We start from the raw sequence: 13,211 nt of genomic DNA on the forward strand, positions 1-13,211 counted from the left end.
ACTACTACTACTACTACTACTACTACTACTGATAATAATAATATGAATATGAATATGAATAATAATAGGCTAATAATAATTTTGATAAAAATAGTTATTTAAAAACTAATAATAATAATAATGTACAACTTGATACAAATTCAGGTTATACTTTTATAAATATTGCACAAATTCTTGGTCGTGATCTACAAACACCTGCCATGTATTCTGCTGTGAAATGATTTTGTCAATTAGTAGTGGAAAGACTTGGAGCACGGGCTCGAACACTGCGTTCTGATTGGTCCAACCCGTTCACTCGTAATGTTCAGCGCTTCCATATAAACGCATGCAGACTTGACACCGTTGCTATGTGTCATGCAAGTCAAAAGGATAGTATAGGCTAGAGTCCAATATAAAATAGCAGCATTAGGTAGATAGTAGCCTACTTGTCATAGCTTAACATATTCTGTCACGGCGTTGTAGAAGCTTTGGAGCGGTATTCATATGAATTATCAATCATCCAGGACACATTTCTTTACATTTTGTCATATTATCTGTGTTAAGAAGGGGACGATGCCTTTGAGGACCGGACTTTTTCTTCTCATGGTGCTGAACGCATCTGCATATGAACTGGATCAGAACGAGTCCTATTCACCCAGGAGAACACGCTTTTCTGCCAACAGCCCTTGTAAGTAACAATTCTCTCTCTAGCCCAGGCTACTACATCTCTTAGCCATGGATCACACGACGGTCGTCTGTCACGACCGTCATGGATCAACTTCAACCTGGTGTTTGCACTCTCTCCATTTACGGCCCGTACATCTACATAATGTACATAACGTTCAGATTTCAAATATAAAGTACTTACCCAATGGCAACGGATGTTGCAATTATGTACGGGCCCTTAGAAGCACTCGTATCTTTCGTGTTGTTCAATAAAAAGCATTTTCATCCGATCGGTAGCCATTTTCTCATAGAGTTATAACGTATCAGAGTGCAATACACCTCCCAACCGATAATGTCGCGTAGTATAGAAAGCAATTGGAGAAAATACGGAGAAATGGCCACCGATCGGATTAAAATGCTTTTTATTTAACAATACAGAATATACGGGTACTTTTGAGCTGCCGTACATAATTGTGACATCTGTGGCCATGGGGTAAGCACTTTATATTTGAAATCTGAACGTTTATGTAGATGTAAGGGCCAAAAAGGGGAAAAGTGCAAACAACACGTTTAAATTGATCCATGACTGTCGTGATATGACAGTCATGTTTCAGGGCTACTACATCTCTCTGAGTGCAGCTGTTATAGCACAGATTTCTATGGTGATTGACAGCCTTACCTTTCATGTCTACTCTGTGGATCTTTCTTTTCTCTCCCCCTCCCCTCCCCCCCACACAAGCATTATTATAGGCCTATGCAGCCTTCCTTCCCCCCTCAAACGAACGCCTTGATTCACGGAACACTGAGGCTGCAGGATTAGCAGGAGCGGTAGGCTGTGGTTTGTGCCGGTGTTTTACCGGCAACAGATGAGAGTGAGCTTCGTGCTGCTGATCTGACACCTGCGCCTCAGTGCAGGCTGTGTCATGTCAATGTGTCTCTGTATGGCGACTGTGTTGCACATATAGGCTCCTCAATTCTGTGGTTTTATGTACTATAGTGCAGTGGTTCCCAAACAGTGGGTCAGGACCCAATTGTGGGTCGCGGACACATTTTTATGGGTCGCGAGTAAATACCCCCTTTCATTTTTTCAATTCCTACATTTAGTTTTTAATTGAAAAATTCATTCTAAAATGTTCCCAAAAAAATCTTTGAAAATTCCATAAATTCGAAAACAAATTTCAAGAATTAGTGAAAATAGCCTATCTACATGCTTCACTAGTTTGGGTCAGGGGGAGACATTACATTTAGCTTTTGGGTCTTGAGCTAATAAGTTTGGGAACCAGTGCTATAGTGGACTGGCTCTGGGGCTTTACACAGTGTATTAGTCAGCTCCATGCAACGCCTTCCTGTGTAGCTTAGCCTACTGTATAGTAGCGGAGGAGGGTGATTCTAAAGAATAGCATCAGCAAATCAAAGAGTTGAAACAGAATCTCAGATTTTTCAGAACTATTGGCGGTCCCACGCTGTTTGCCAGAATTCAACAAGGCAGTAGTGGGCCACAGCTTGAATCTTGAATAATATTAAAATAAATGCTATTACAAACCATTTTAATTTAACCTGTTGATATTATGTTGAAAACTGGAGCACGATAATGGGGGAAATTAACAGATTTGTGTTTAATGTCTTTTCATGTTGTCTTGACTTCAGAGACATATGTATGGCCACTGAATGGTTAGTTTTAGAAAGCAGAAGATTGTTACAATATAGGAATGTAGCCTACATTATGTAGCTCATTCATGATAAAGTTAGTTCCTTGAACTACAAGAGTCTTTGTGTGTGTGTGTGTGTGTGTGTGTGTGTGTGTGTGTGTGTGTGTGTGTGTGTGTGTGTGTGTGTGTGTGTGTGTGTGTGTGTGTGTGTGTGTGTGTGTGTGTGTGAGTGAGAGAGAGAGAGATGGATGGATGGAGGGTTATCCCTTGATGTGTTATGTTTCAATATGTCATTATTGTTTTGTAAATTGTGCTTAACTCTCAGTGAAGTGCTGTGGTTTTATGATATGGCCACCTATTGATATACTTTCATCTATGGGTATTGAAAACCTGTGTGTGTGTGTGTGTGTGTGTGTGTGTGTGTGTGTGTGTGTGTGTGTGTGTGTGTGTGTGTGTGTGTGTGTGTGTGTGTGTGTGTGTGTGTGTGTGTGTGTGTGTGTGTGTGTGTGTGTGTGTGTGTGTGTGTGTGTTGCATGCATCTATGCATGTGTGTGTGTTGCATGCATCTATGCATGTGTGTGTGTGTTGGATGCATCTATGCATGTGTGTGTGTTGGATGCATCTATGCATGTAGGGTACTATGTCTGCATGCATGCACCTTTTGTGTAGTCTTACTGCTGGTCCCAGGTCCTCTGTAATTAACCCAATATGTACTTCAAATATATCCCCTTTTCCCAGTGAATTGTGAAATAATGCCAAATAATGCCTCAGCCGGCTCATAAAGTTGAAAGATATCCATATATAAAGTTGCTATTTGCCTTATAGGCAACCATCAACTCTTTAGAGATTCATGAAAATCGGTTCAAAATGCCATTACCCAAACGTGTGCAAAAGGTCCTTTGTTCATAGTGCACATCCTTCTCAACACTTGATGTTTAATTTGGGGGGTTTAGTAAATGTGTGTAATTCTTACATGAGTGAAGTCCTGTAACACAAGTTAACCCCCACCCCCATGTTTAGATGCTCATTGTTAAATTAACTCTAAGGGTTTCACTGTGTCGTGTGTCCAAAGACCAATGGTCAGAAAATAAAATTATATTCTAATTATACATATAAGGTACAAATGTATCTTCTGATGGCATAATTGGTTAGCCAAAAACTGTAAAATTAGCTCAATGGGTGTGCACTGTGCAGGGATCCTTTTTGAACCTGCTGATGACTCCTCTGCTGATCGGTTCACTCTTTGTACCCACAGCAGATGTGGCACGCTGTCTCAACGGTGCCCTCCAAGTTGGCTGCGGAGCCTTTGCCTGTCTGGAGAATTCAACTTGTGACACAGATGGCATGCACGACATCTGCAAGTCCTTCCTCTACAGTGCTGCTAAATTTGATACTCAGGTACAGTGATTCTTAAATGACATCTTGGGAGGATCTTTTTTGTCTATGTAAGCAGTGCAAACCTATAACTGTGTATAACTCCCAGTTGGATTACACTCAAAATGAGAATTTCTCACATTGCTGCCATTAGGTGAGTCACTGCCCTGCCAAGGTAAAGAGCAGTAACTACGTTTTGGGACACGCCGACTTATTTTTGTATCCCAAAGGTCAAATTAGCCTTTGTGATTTTGGGGGATAAACAATTACCTCAAGAACAGATGCAAAATTAGTGTAATAACATTTTTCAGTGTTTTTTTTTCGTAGTTACTGCTCTTTACCTTGGCAGGGCAGAGCAGATGAGCACCAATGTGAAAGGAGGAGGGGGAGTGCCGTTTCGCAACGGACAGAATGTGTGCATTTAGAAATTAGATAAGAAGTGAATTGAAACTTGTTTTCTGTGCAGGGTAAAGCGTTTGTGAAGGAGAGCCTTAAGTGCATTGCCAATGGCATTACCTCCAAGGCATTCCCCACCATTCGCCGCTGCTCCACCTTTCAAAGAATGATTTCTGAGGTGCAGGAGGAATGCTACAGCAAGCTAAATATCTGTACTGTTGCCCGATCCAATCCAGATGCCATTGGTGAAGTGGCACAGCTACCAAGTCACTTCCCCAATAGGTGAGCTCTAAGATAACAAGTGTAATTATTTAGAGACTGTAAAAATTGACTCAAATGGACCCATATACAAATCAGAAATAAATGAACACAGGCTTCCTGTGTCCTCACACATTTGTATGTGTGAGACTATTATGAAAACACTCCATTATATCAACATACCAAAGGAAGCCTTGACATTTGTACCACTAGAGGGAGCAACAGCAAATCGCTCCCAAAATTTAAAAAGTAGTCGCATAATTGAAGCATTTTACTGCAACATGGCCAAATGCATTGACATTTAGATTTAAAGTCATTATGTGATGCATCATTTCACAGGTTTTACGGTAAGCTGCTACAGAGCCTGATGGACTGTGACGAGGACACGGTAGACCGTGTGAGGACCAGCATGGTGTCGCGGATGGGCCCAGAGATGACTATGCTTATTCAGCTGCTTCAGAGCAAGCCCTGCCCATCCATTGCTGCGGCTGCAGCTGCTGCCGTTCCGACCGGAGTGGAGGGCCGTGGGAGCTGGCGTTGGTCCATGGGTCCCCACATGTACAAGATCCCTCCTAATCTGCGAAACAGAGATTCTGCCAGCCATTTTGGCAAGAAGCGTTCTGCCAGCGACAGCTCCTAACTCCCACTCAGATTCAAAAACTCTGCACACTCCTCAGAATCATGAAAAAAGCAAGCTAAGCTCTGCTATTCCCTAGCGGTGACTATAAATCCATTCCTCCTCCACTAGGCTGGAAGTTGCAGAAACATGCATCTCCAGGGAATTCCGATAGAGTTCCAAGTTTATATCAGAGTTTGATTGTTGTTTTACTGTACATTCTACACTTTAGGTTTGAGAGCATCCCCTTTACATCAAACAGTTTCAAACGTATTCACTCAGTTAGTGCCGAGCATATGGCTGCTGCATCTACAATATGGTCCGGTTCACTTCACCATTCTCTACAGCAGAGAAGAATCCTTAAAGAGGTGCGGTGATGCCAAGCACAAAACAGCCATAGTGGTTCACGCCTCTAGAGCACAAGTGGTCCGTACTTTCAAAAGACAAAACCAGAACATCATAGCACATATTCATTAATAGTAATTAACGGTTGCATCAGTAGTTCATTGATAGGAATGGGAAACTATTATTAATATTTTATGGATGAGACCAATCAAATTGTGAACATGTGCTATGGAAATGGGTGGCATATCTATTTTCTCACAAAACATAATGTACTGTATACTAGATTATGAGACAGCCATAGCCAGCCCCCTGGAAGGGAGCACTTATAGAGAGGTCCCTAGAGGTTTTACAACAGCCTTTGAGTGGTTACCTTAAGCTGACCAAATAACTTCAAACTGCCCTGAATGCTATTCATAAAATACCAAAATAGTGCAGAGCTATAGCACTTATATTTGTTTTTCTGGTGGCAGATCAAGACGTGATCCTTGACCTAAACGCATTTTGCTTCATGATCCTGCGTTTAAGGATTTTCTAGGGCATGGCTTATTCTCTATCAGAAAAGTAAATTGTTGCATATCTTGTCTCCATACTGTAACATCCTGTGTTCATTTAAGTCTGAGAGAGTACGAATGTACATTTATACACTCTCTGACTTAAATCAACACAGTATTTTACAGTGCAGACATTCTTAAAACGTAAGACTGTTGAGCTCTACTGTACACATGGTCCATGTTGAGTAAAAATCTGTATCCATATTTCTTAACCGTGTGTGAAGCAGTGGTGTCTGGTCAGAAGGTTCACCCCCTGAGATTGAGAGCAGCCATCTTCTTGGACTGATTATCAACATTCTCTGAGGTGAATAACATAATAGAGGGTTGTGTGTCATGCACACTGGCTTCCAGTGTTGAGAATGAGAATGACTATTTAAAAAGCCTTGTTGGAATGATATTGATATTTATTTTCCTACTATATTATTTAATTTTTGTTTTTTTTATTTCGTGGCATTAATTGTAGTTTTAGTTAGATTGCAGATAACATGCCATTTGGTCACGGCTTGTATATGAACGTGCGCTCAGCGTCAAATCGGTGAGCTGCCACTATGGTGACTGAATAGGACCCGTGTCATGACTCTGTGCTGGTCATAGGGGAACAAGTTGGTCATTCAAATTCAGGTGATCTATTTTAAGGGTGTTAAATGGGACCACATACGAAATAAGATAGTTTACCGTCATTTTTAATACATATACTACGGCAAAGTCATAATTGCTTTGTTGAGTGCTAAGGGTTTGTGTACTTTACTTTCTGAATATAGCTATACACGGTATGATTAAAACAAAGGAAACATCAACATAAAGTATGGTCACAGTATGCTCCATGGCATGGGATCAAAATAGACAATCCATAAGAGGGCCAGACCAATTCTAACAAAACATAACAAAACATGAAATATTAACTTTACTTGTCTTAAATACAGTATGTTAGGAGAAAGTATTACTAAAATGATTGCATGTGCTTTAGCCTGCTAGGTTTATGTCAATAAGACCCCACTGTATATCTAGTTTCCTGGAAGTGAATTCCCTATCAAGGGGTCACCCAGTGGTTTGAAGAGAATAACTCACTCCACAGAGAGAAAGCAAACAGGATCATTTTATTTGCCAAATCTGGATGAATCCCAAAAAACTAAGTCCAGTAGCTTCGAGCACTTGGCTCAATGTTTGGTCAGACATTTTAGTTACGTTCACAAAAGAGAGTCCAGAGTTTACTGGGATTTAGCCGCAGACACAAAACAGCATAACAAGTCAGGGTGAGAAAACAATAAACTTTAGAGGCAGCCATTGCCAATGACACTGCACATTCATTCACATAGGGTTTTTGCAGTAATTTCACCCTGATGGCTCATTAGTTGTCTTAGGTTACTGCCACTATTTAACTGATTTCCACAATCCTTTACTGATGTATGTACATGGTAAAATACATCTGTAAATGTGCATTGCAACAACAAAATATCCCAGCACAATAGCACAATATCCATATTTAAGATCCTATTTGATATATTTAAGAAACACAGTAAATCAACTCGAGACAACATCCACGGGTGCCAAACTCGAATGGCCGTAAAATCACCTCACTAAGGGTAATCTTAATGTTGAAGTTTCCTTATTATTTATTCATATCAAGTAGAGAGCTGGTTAGGCGTGTGACGTCATTAACGGCTCACATTAGCTTATGTTGAAGACTGAACTGCATATGTTTGTGTAAAGGCAAATTCTCCAAGTCAGTATACTTGGAATGTTACAATGAATTAGAATCAGTGTTGGAGTCAATATGCTTTTCAATGGAATGCAGTCAACAGAGACTGTGAAATTCCTCTAAAATACATAAACTGGAAACCTTTAGTCATAATAAGAGGATTCATATCCAACCTACAATATCACTGAGAATGAGGTTTCTGTCATTCTAAAGTGACGTGCAGTTTATAGTTTAAATACTGGAGTAAACTAAAAGTGAATTGACCCCAACCCTGCTTCGATCAGAGTATTTCTAAAACTGTATTTTTGGCTATCTTTAAGGGTGACACTCTAGTCTACAGACCAAAAACAATTTGACGTGTTGGTTTTGGTTTGATGTAAAATTAGTAGTGGTGTTAAGAACTCCAAACTATGCAATAATCTCTCGCACAAAGGATTCAGAGCAACACACAAATTGACCTTTGTTCCATTCTTTGCCAGCTGATGATGTGTGAATAAAGCAACATCATGTATATGCTCTCATACTGTACCACCAGTATGAAAGCAATTCCTTTATATGACTTTGGTTAATTTGCATATTTATTTATTTTTCTTTGTTTTTTATTTCTGTGAATACTCTTTTTTTGGTGTGAAAGGTCAGAAGCTTTGAAGGAAACATTCAGAAAGCTAAGAACCGTATTCACACTGTAGTATATACCCTAGCCTATTACTTTATGTTACATGATATGCACTTTGCATCTTAACCACTATAAAGGGCATTGAATCATTCAGGACACGTGCAATTGAGACATGTTTTATTTACCCAATGAGTAGGAATAAGTTTGAATATTTTGCATTTATTGATGTGTATGTCTCCATTGTCCGTGGGTAAATCAACCCAACAGTTGCTGCTAAACTATAGCCTGTTTTATTTCCATGTGAAGCTGTCCAGTTTAAGTTCTACTGGCCTGATGCCATGGTTATTTTAATGGTTCCACATTCTTTGAACTTGGCATCAGTCAATGTGCATTTTAAAGGGCAACATCAATAATTTTTAACATGAATATGATCATTCTATAACTTCTATTGTGAGGACATGTGAAAATCTGCTGTAAAACTAACCAATGTGTTCTGTGTTCCATGCATTCTCTGACAGACTATGTAAAACAGAGAGAGAGAGAGAGAGCTCTTTAACACACTGGGAAGTGTTATATCAGTGTATTTTCAAATGCCCTCCTTATAATAGAACAATATGGTTCTAGTTAAAAACCAGCAAGGTTGCCCTTTAACATTTAAATGTTAATGTTCATCTTTTTATTTATTTATTTTCTTAAACCTTTTATCACCCCTTGGATTGCAAAGCAGATGCATTGGTAGCTTCAGAGAAGAATGTATACTGAATGTCTGTTGTGATGATGAGGACGTGCCCAAAACAAGATGACTCCCATGAAGGCTGTCGGGAAAACGCAAAGTGGGAAAAGTAAATGTCTTTTCATCTTTTCCGTTCAGATTCATTTTAATTCAGTTAAAGGGTGCTTATGGTGGTACGGCATTATTGGTGAATTGACCCATGTTAAGATCTGTGAAACTGTCTCCTTTCAAGACTCTATTCATATAGGGAAAACTGGAGATTTTGGCTTAATTTATACTTAGTCACACAACCCCTCCACGAGAATCATATGACAAAAAAATCTGTATTTTTGTCAAGCATCACGGTTGTGTGACATAAAATAAAATAAGCCTACAGGCTCCCTCAATTCTGGAACTTCATGGTACACTTTCCTCTCAAGACTTGAAATAGATAGATAAATGTTGTGCTTCAATTAAATAAAAAAAAACAGCTTCAGTGACTCGTAAAAAATATTTTGTATTCATATGAGTGAAAATGACTTTACTATCAAATGTTATTGAGGATTTGAAGAGGTTGCTGAAGTTTCTGATACAGATGCTATGTTACGCATGATTGATCCTTGTGAATCACTTGCACTTTAAAATATACCCATAGACATATATACCCATACTGTGTATATGTTTGGGTTTTCTCTGTTCTGAAAAGTCATGAAAGATACAAATGCATCAACTGTGTGTCTTTTGCTGATCAGAAATAAAATATTTATCATATCTGGCATATGGTACAAAATGTGTTGCTTGCTGTTATTTCATGGATATCTACTGTAGGTAAATATATAAACATCTAAATTAGCAGTGTGTTTTGAGGGATTTTTTTGGCCATTTATTTCCAGTTATGAATATAGGACATTTTGAACTAGAGGTTTTGACCAAGGACCCTGTCCCAATTTCAACACATAAATCCATCGTATGTCACACAGGTAAGCATGAAGTAGGTCAAACATACTTTGCAAAATTGCAGAATACCACAGTATTTCTCTCTTTGTCCCTTATATTCCTCTGCATCCCCTCTCAAAATGAACTATGCAGAACCCTACTAACCCCCCTACTAGTATGCCTAATTCCATACTACTACCCCTATTAGTATGTCTACTTCCCCACTACTGTCCATACTAGTATACCTACTTCCTACTACTACCCCTAATAATGTAGTATACCTACAGACATAAATACATAGACACCTCATTGGCCACTGGGCCGCAAATCACCACAGCCCGCATATTACGCAGGGCAGCTTGCCACAACTCCACTGTAAGAAATATGCCTGAGTTGTATATCAGTACTTGAAGTTGAGACTAAGATTTTTTTCTGTTTTATAACCATAATTGTTACTATCTATGTAAGATAAGGTGTTGTGGTGTTTTTATTTAACCAAGTATCCTATATCATGACATAACTACAAGTATGACATCACATTTGTAACTAGAAAATGTGCTCCTCGGAGCACAAGTCTCCGCCAGCAGACTTGTGTTGGGAATGTTGGGAATGTTCTAATTCTTATGTTCTAATTCTTACAAAAAATAGAACATGTTACTGTGTCATAGTAACATTAGTAGTATAGTAACATTAGTAATAGTAACAGTAACAAGTGTCCTATCCGTCCTGTCTGTGTAAGTGTCCTATCCGTCCTGTCTGTGTAAGTGTCCTATCCGTCCTGTCTGTGTAAGTGTCCTATCCGTCCTGTCTGTGTAAGTGTCCTATCCGTCCTGTCTGTGTAAGTGTCCTATCCGTCCTGTCTGTGTAAGTGTCCTATCCGTCCTGTCTGTGTAAGTGTCCTATCCGTCCTGTCTGTGTAAGTGTCCTATCCGTCTGTTGGAAAGGCGACATGTAACCACTAAATGTTAGCTTATAGGTTGAGAGTTCAGTGAGTGAGATTTTCTCTTAAAGATATTTTTTGAGACAGGAAACAGGGAGAGAGATGGGGAGTGACACGCTGCGGCCAGTGAGTGAGATTTTAACTGTGGAGAGACCTCCTGCTTCAACAGACATACATGGGGAATACATGCACAGCTCTCCCTACAAAATATGGCGGCCGCATTGATGCATTGCTCCAATGGACAGCAGTGACCAATGAGGTATCTACATGTATATATCTACAGTATACTGTATGTAGGTACTTCCCAACTACTACTAGTATCCCAACTTCCCTACTTCTCTATTACTACCCCAACTAGAATCCCTACTTCCCTTATCCCTACTTGCCTACTACTACCCATACTAATACAACTACTTCTTCTATTCTACCACACCCTAATAACCCTTCTTGCCTACTACCTCTATGTCCCCAACCCTGGGCAAAGATTGTCTGAATCCCCCCATAGTTTGAATTCAGATCTATTTTCCAGATGTTTATACAAACCCTTTTATGGATAGAAACATTCCTATGTATGTACTGTACAGTAGTATGCTTCAAGAAGTGAATTGTGAACTTAATGAAGCAAAATGACAGAATAGCAGGGGAGCCAAATGGAATGGCATCAGCAGCACATACAGTACAGCAGGCCTGCTATGCCAGTGCTAATAAAAGTCTAATGCATTATATATATCATGTTTTACAATTAAAACAAAATGAAGTAAGAGACATTAAAAAGTAAATCACCACATGAATTAGGCAGAGAAGATCGTCCTAGTACTTGACGAGTGTGACTAATACAGCAGTATACCCATGAAGCTAAATCAAGGACACAGAGAGAGCACCTCCTGAAGAAAATTAACTTAAACTTAAACTTGAGCACAGACAAGCTGAAACTGCAAAGTGTCTGTTTGGTTGGAGGGCCCGAGGAAAAAGAGGGAGCAGAATGCGAGCAAACTGGCTCCATGGCCGCTAATCTCAGTCAGAGGGAGATATAATTTCATGCCTATTTAGAGAACAGTCCTGTAGGGCTTTCTCATCAGCGACTCCCCAGTCTCATGGATAGGTGATGCAGCAGCTCTGAGATTCAGAGATTCTATCATCTTCCTCTTTAAAGAGACACTCTTCACTCCACAGCTCATCAATGACTTCTGTTTAACACAAGCATTGTGGACATTAAAAAGGTTTTGAACCTTGTCATCAGCAACGCTCAAGTCTGCTGAATTCACTATTGATCACCTCTTCACTGGCAATCGTCTACATTCAATTCTAAACAGAAATACTATTGTCCGACTCATCAATTACTTCACTATAACGCAAGCAATATGGACAAAAGGGATTAGAAACATTCCTGTTTCTTTTCTTCTTCTTTTGGCTGATTCCCATTGAGGTCGCCACAGTGCTGTTTCCATCCGTTTCTGTTCTGTGCATCTTCCTCGGTCACTCCAGCCACCTGCATGTCCACTCTCACCGGATCCATAAACCTCCTCTTTGGCCTTCCTCTTCTCCTCTTGCCTGGCAGCTCCGTCTTCAGCATCCTTCTCCCAATGTACCCCTCATCCCCCCTCTGCACATGTCCAAACTATCTTCCTCTCTTGTTTCTTATTCCCAAAACTTCTAACCTTGGCTGATCCTCTAATGTAGTCATTTCTGATCCTGTCAATCCTTATCACTCCTATTGAGAATCGTAGCATCCTCAATTCTGCCAACTCCAGCTCCCCCCCTGTGTCTTCGTCAGTGCCACCCTTTCCAAGCCATACGGCATGGCTAGTCTCACTACTGTTTTATACATCTTCCCTCTCACTCTTGCTGGAACCCTTCCGTCACAAATCACTCCCGAAACTTTGCTCCATCCATTCCACCCTGCCCGCACTCTCTTCTTCAACTCTCTTCCACAATCCCCATTCCTTTGGATAGTTGACCCTAGGTATTTTAACTCTTTCACCGTTGCCACCTCTACTCCTTGCATCCTCACTGTTCCACTGTCCTCTCTCTCGTTCACACAAATTCTGTCTTACTCCTGCTTACTTTCATTCTTCTTCTCTCTAATGCATGCCTCCACCTTTCCAGACTGTCTTCAACATGTTCCCTCCTCTCTCTACATATCACAATGTTGTCCGTGAACATCATAGTCCACGGTGCCTCCTGCCTGACTTCATTTGTCAACCTGTCCATTACCAACGCAAACAAGAAATAAAGGGCTCAGAGCCAATCCTTGGTGTAGGCCCACCTCCAACTTGAAACCATCCATCACTCCTACCACCCTCCTCACCACTGTCACACTATCTTCATGTCCTGCACCATTTTGACGTACTCTGCCTTGAGAGACAGCCCCTCTGCCCTATCATTCCTGTTTCTTGTGGCATGGAAATATACATGGCACATTTCTCTTGCCTTATTCCTGGGTGCTCTAAGCTGTATCAATGGAAAGCTTTTGT

At 40.3% G+C, this 13,211-nt stretch overlaps 1 protein-coding gene across 1 annotated transcript; it reads left to right on the forward strand.

The window, feature by feature from the left end:
• Positions 1-361: 361 nt before the first annotated feature.
• Positions 362-6,690, forward strand: stc1 (stanniocalcin 1). The gene is made up of 4 exons (XM_084054822.1): positions 362-667; positions 3,550-3,692; positions 4,135-4,346; positions 4,662-6,690. Exons 1-4 carry the CDS (start codon positions 484-486, stop codon positions 4,960-4,962), a joined length of 840 nt encoding a protein of 279 aa, XP_083910948.1. The 5' UTR covers positions 362-483; the 3' UTR covers positions 4,963-6,690.
• The last annotated feature ends 6,521 nt before the right edge of the window (positions 6,691-13,211 follow it).

Source organism: Gymnoscopelus microlampas, assembly GCF_963454915.1.
Source record: "Gymnoscopelus microlampas genome assembly, chromosome: 4".
Lineage (NCBI taxonomy): Eukaryota > Metazoa > Chordata > Actinopteri > Myctophiformes > Myctophidae > Gymnoscopelus > Gymnoscopelus microlampas.

Excerpts from the sequence above, each read along its gene's own strand:
- stc1 (XM_084054822.1), top strand. The coding sequence starts at position 484 with ATGAATTATCAATCATCCAGGACACATTTCTTTACATTTTGTCATATT. Across the intron at positions 668-3,549 it reads CTTTTCTGCCAACAGCCCTT|CAGATGTGGCACGCTGTCTC; the intron begins GTAAGTAACAAT and ends TTGTACCCACAG. Across the intron at positions 4,347-4,661 it reads CCAAGTCACTTCCCCAATAG|GTTTTACGGTAAGCTGCTAC; the intron begins GTGAGCTCTAAG and ends ATCATTTCACAG.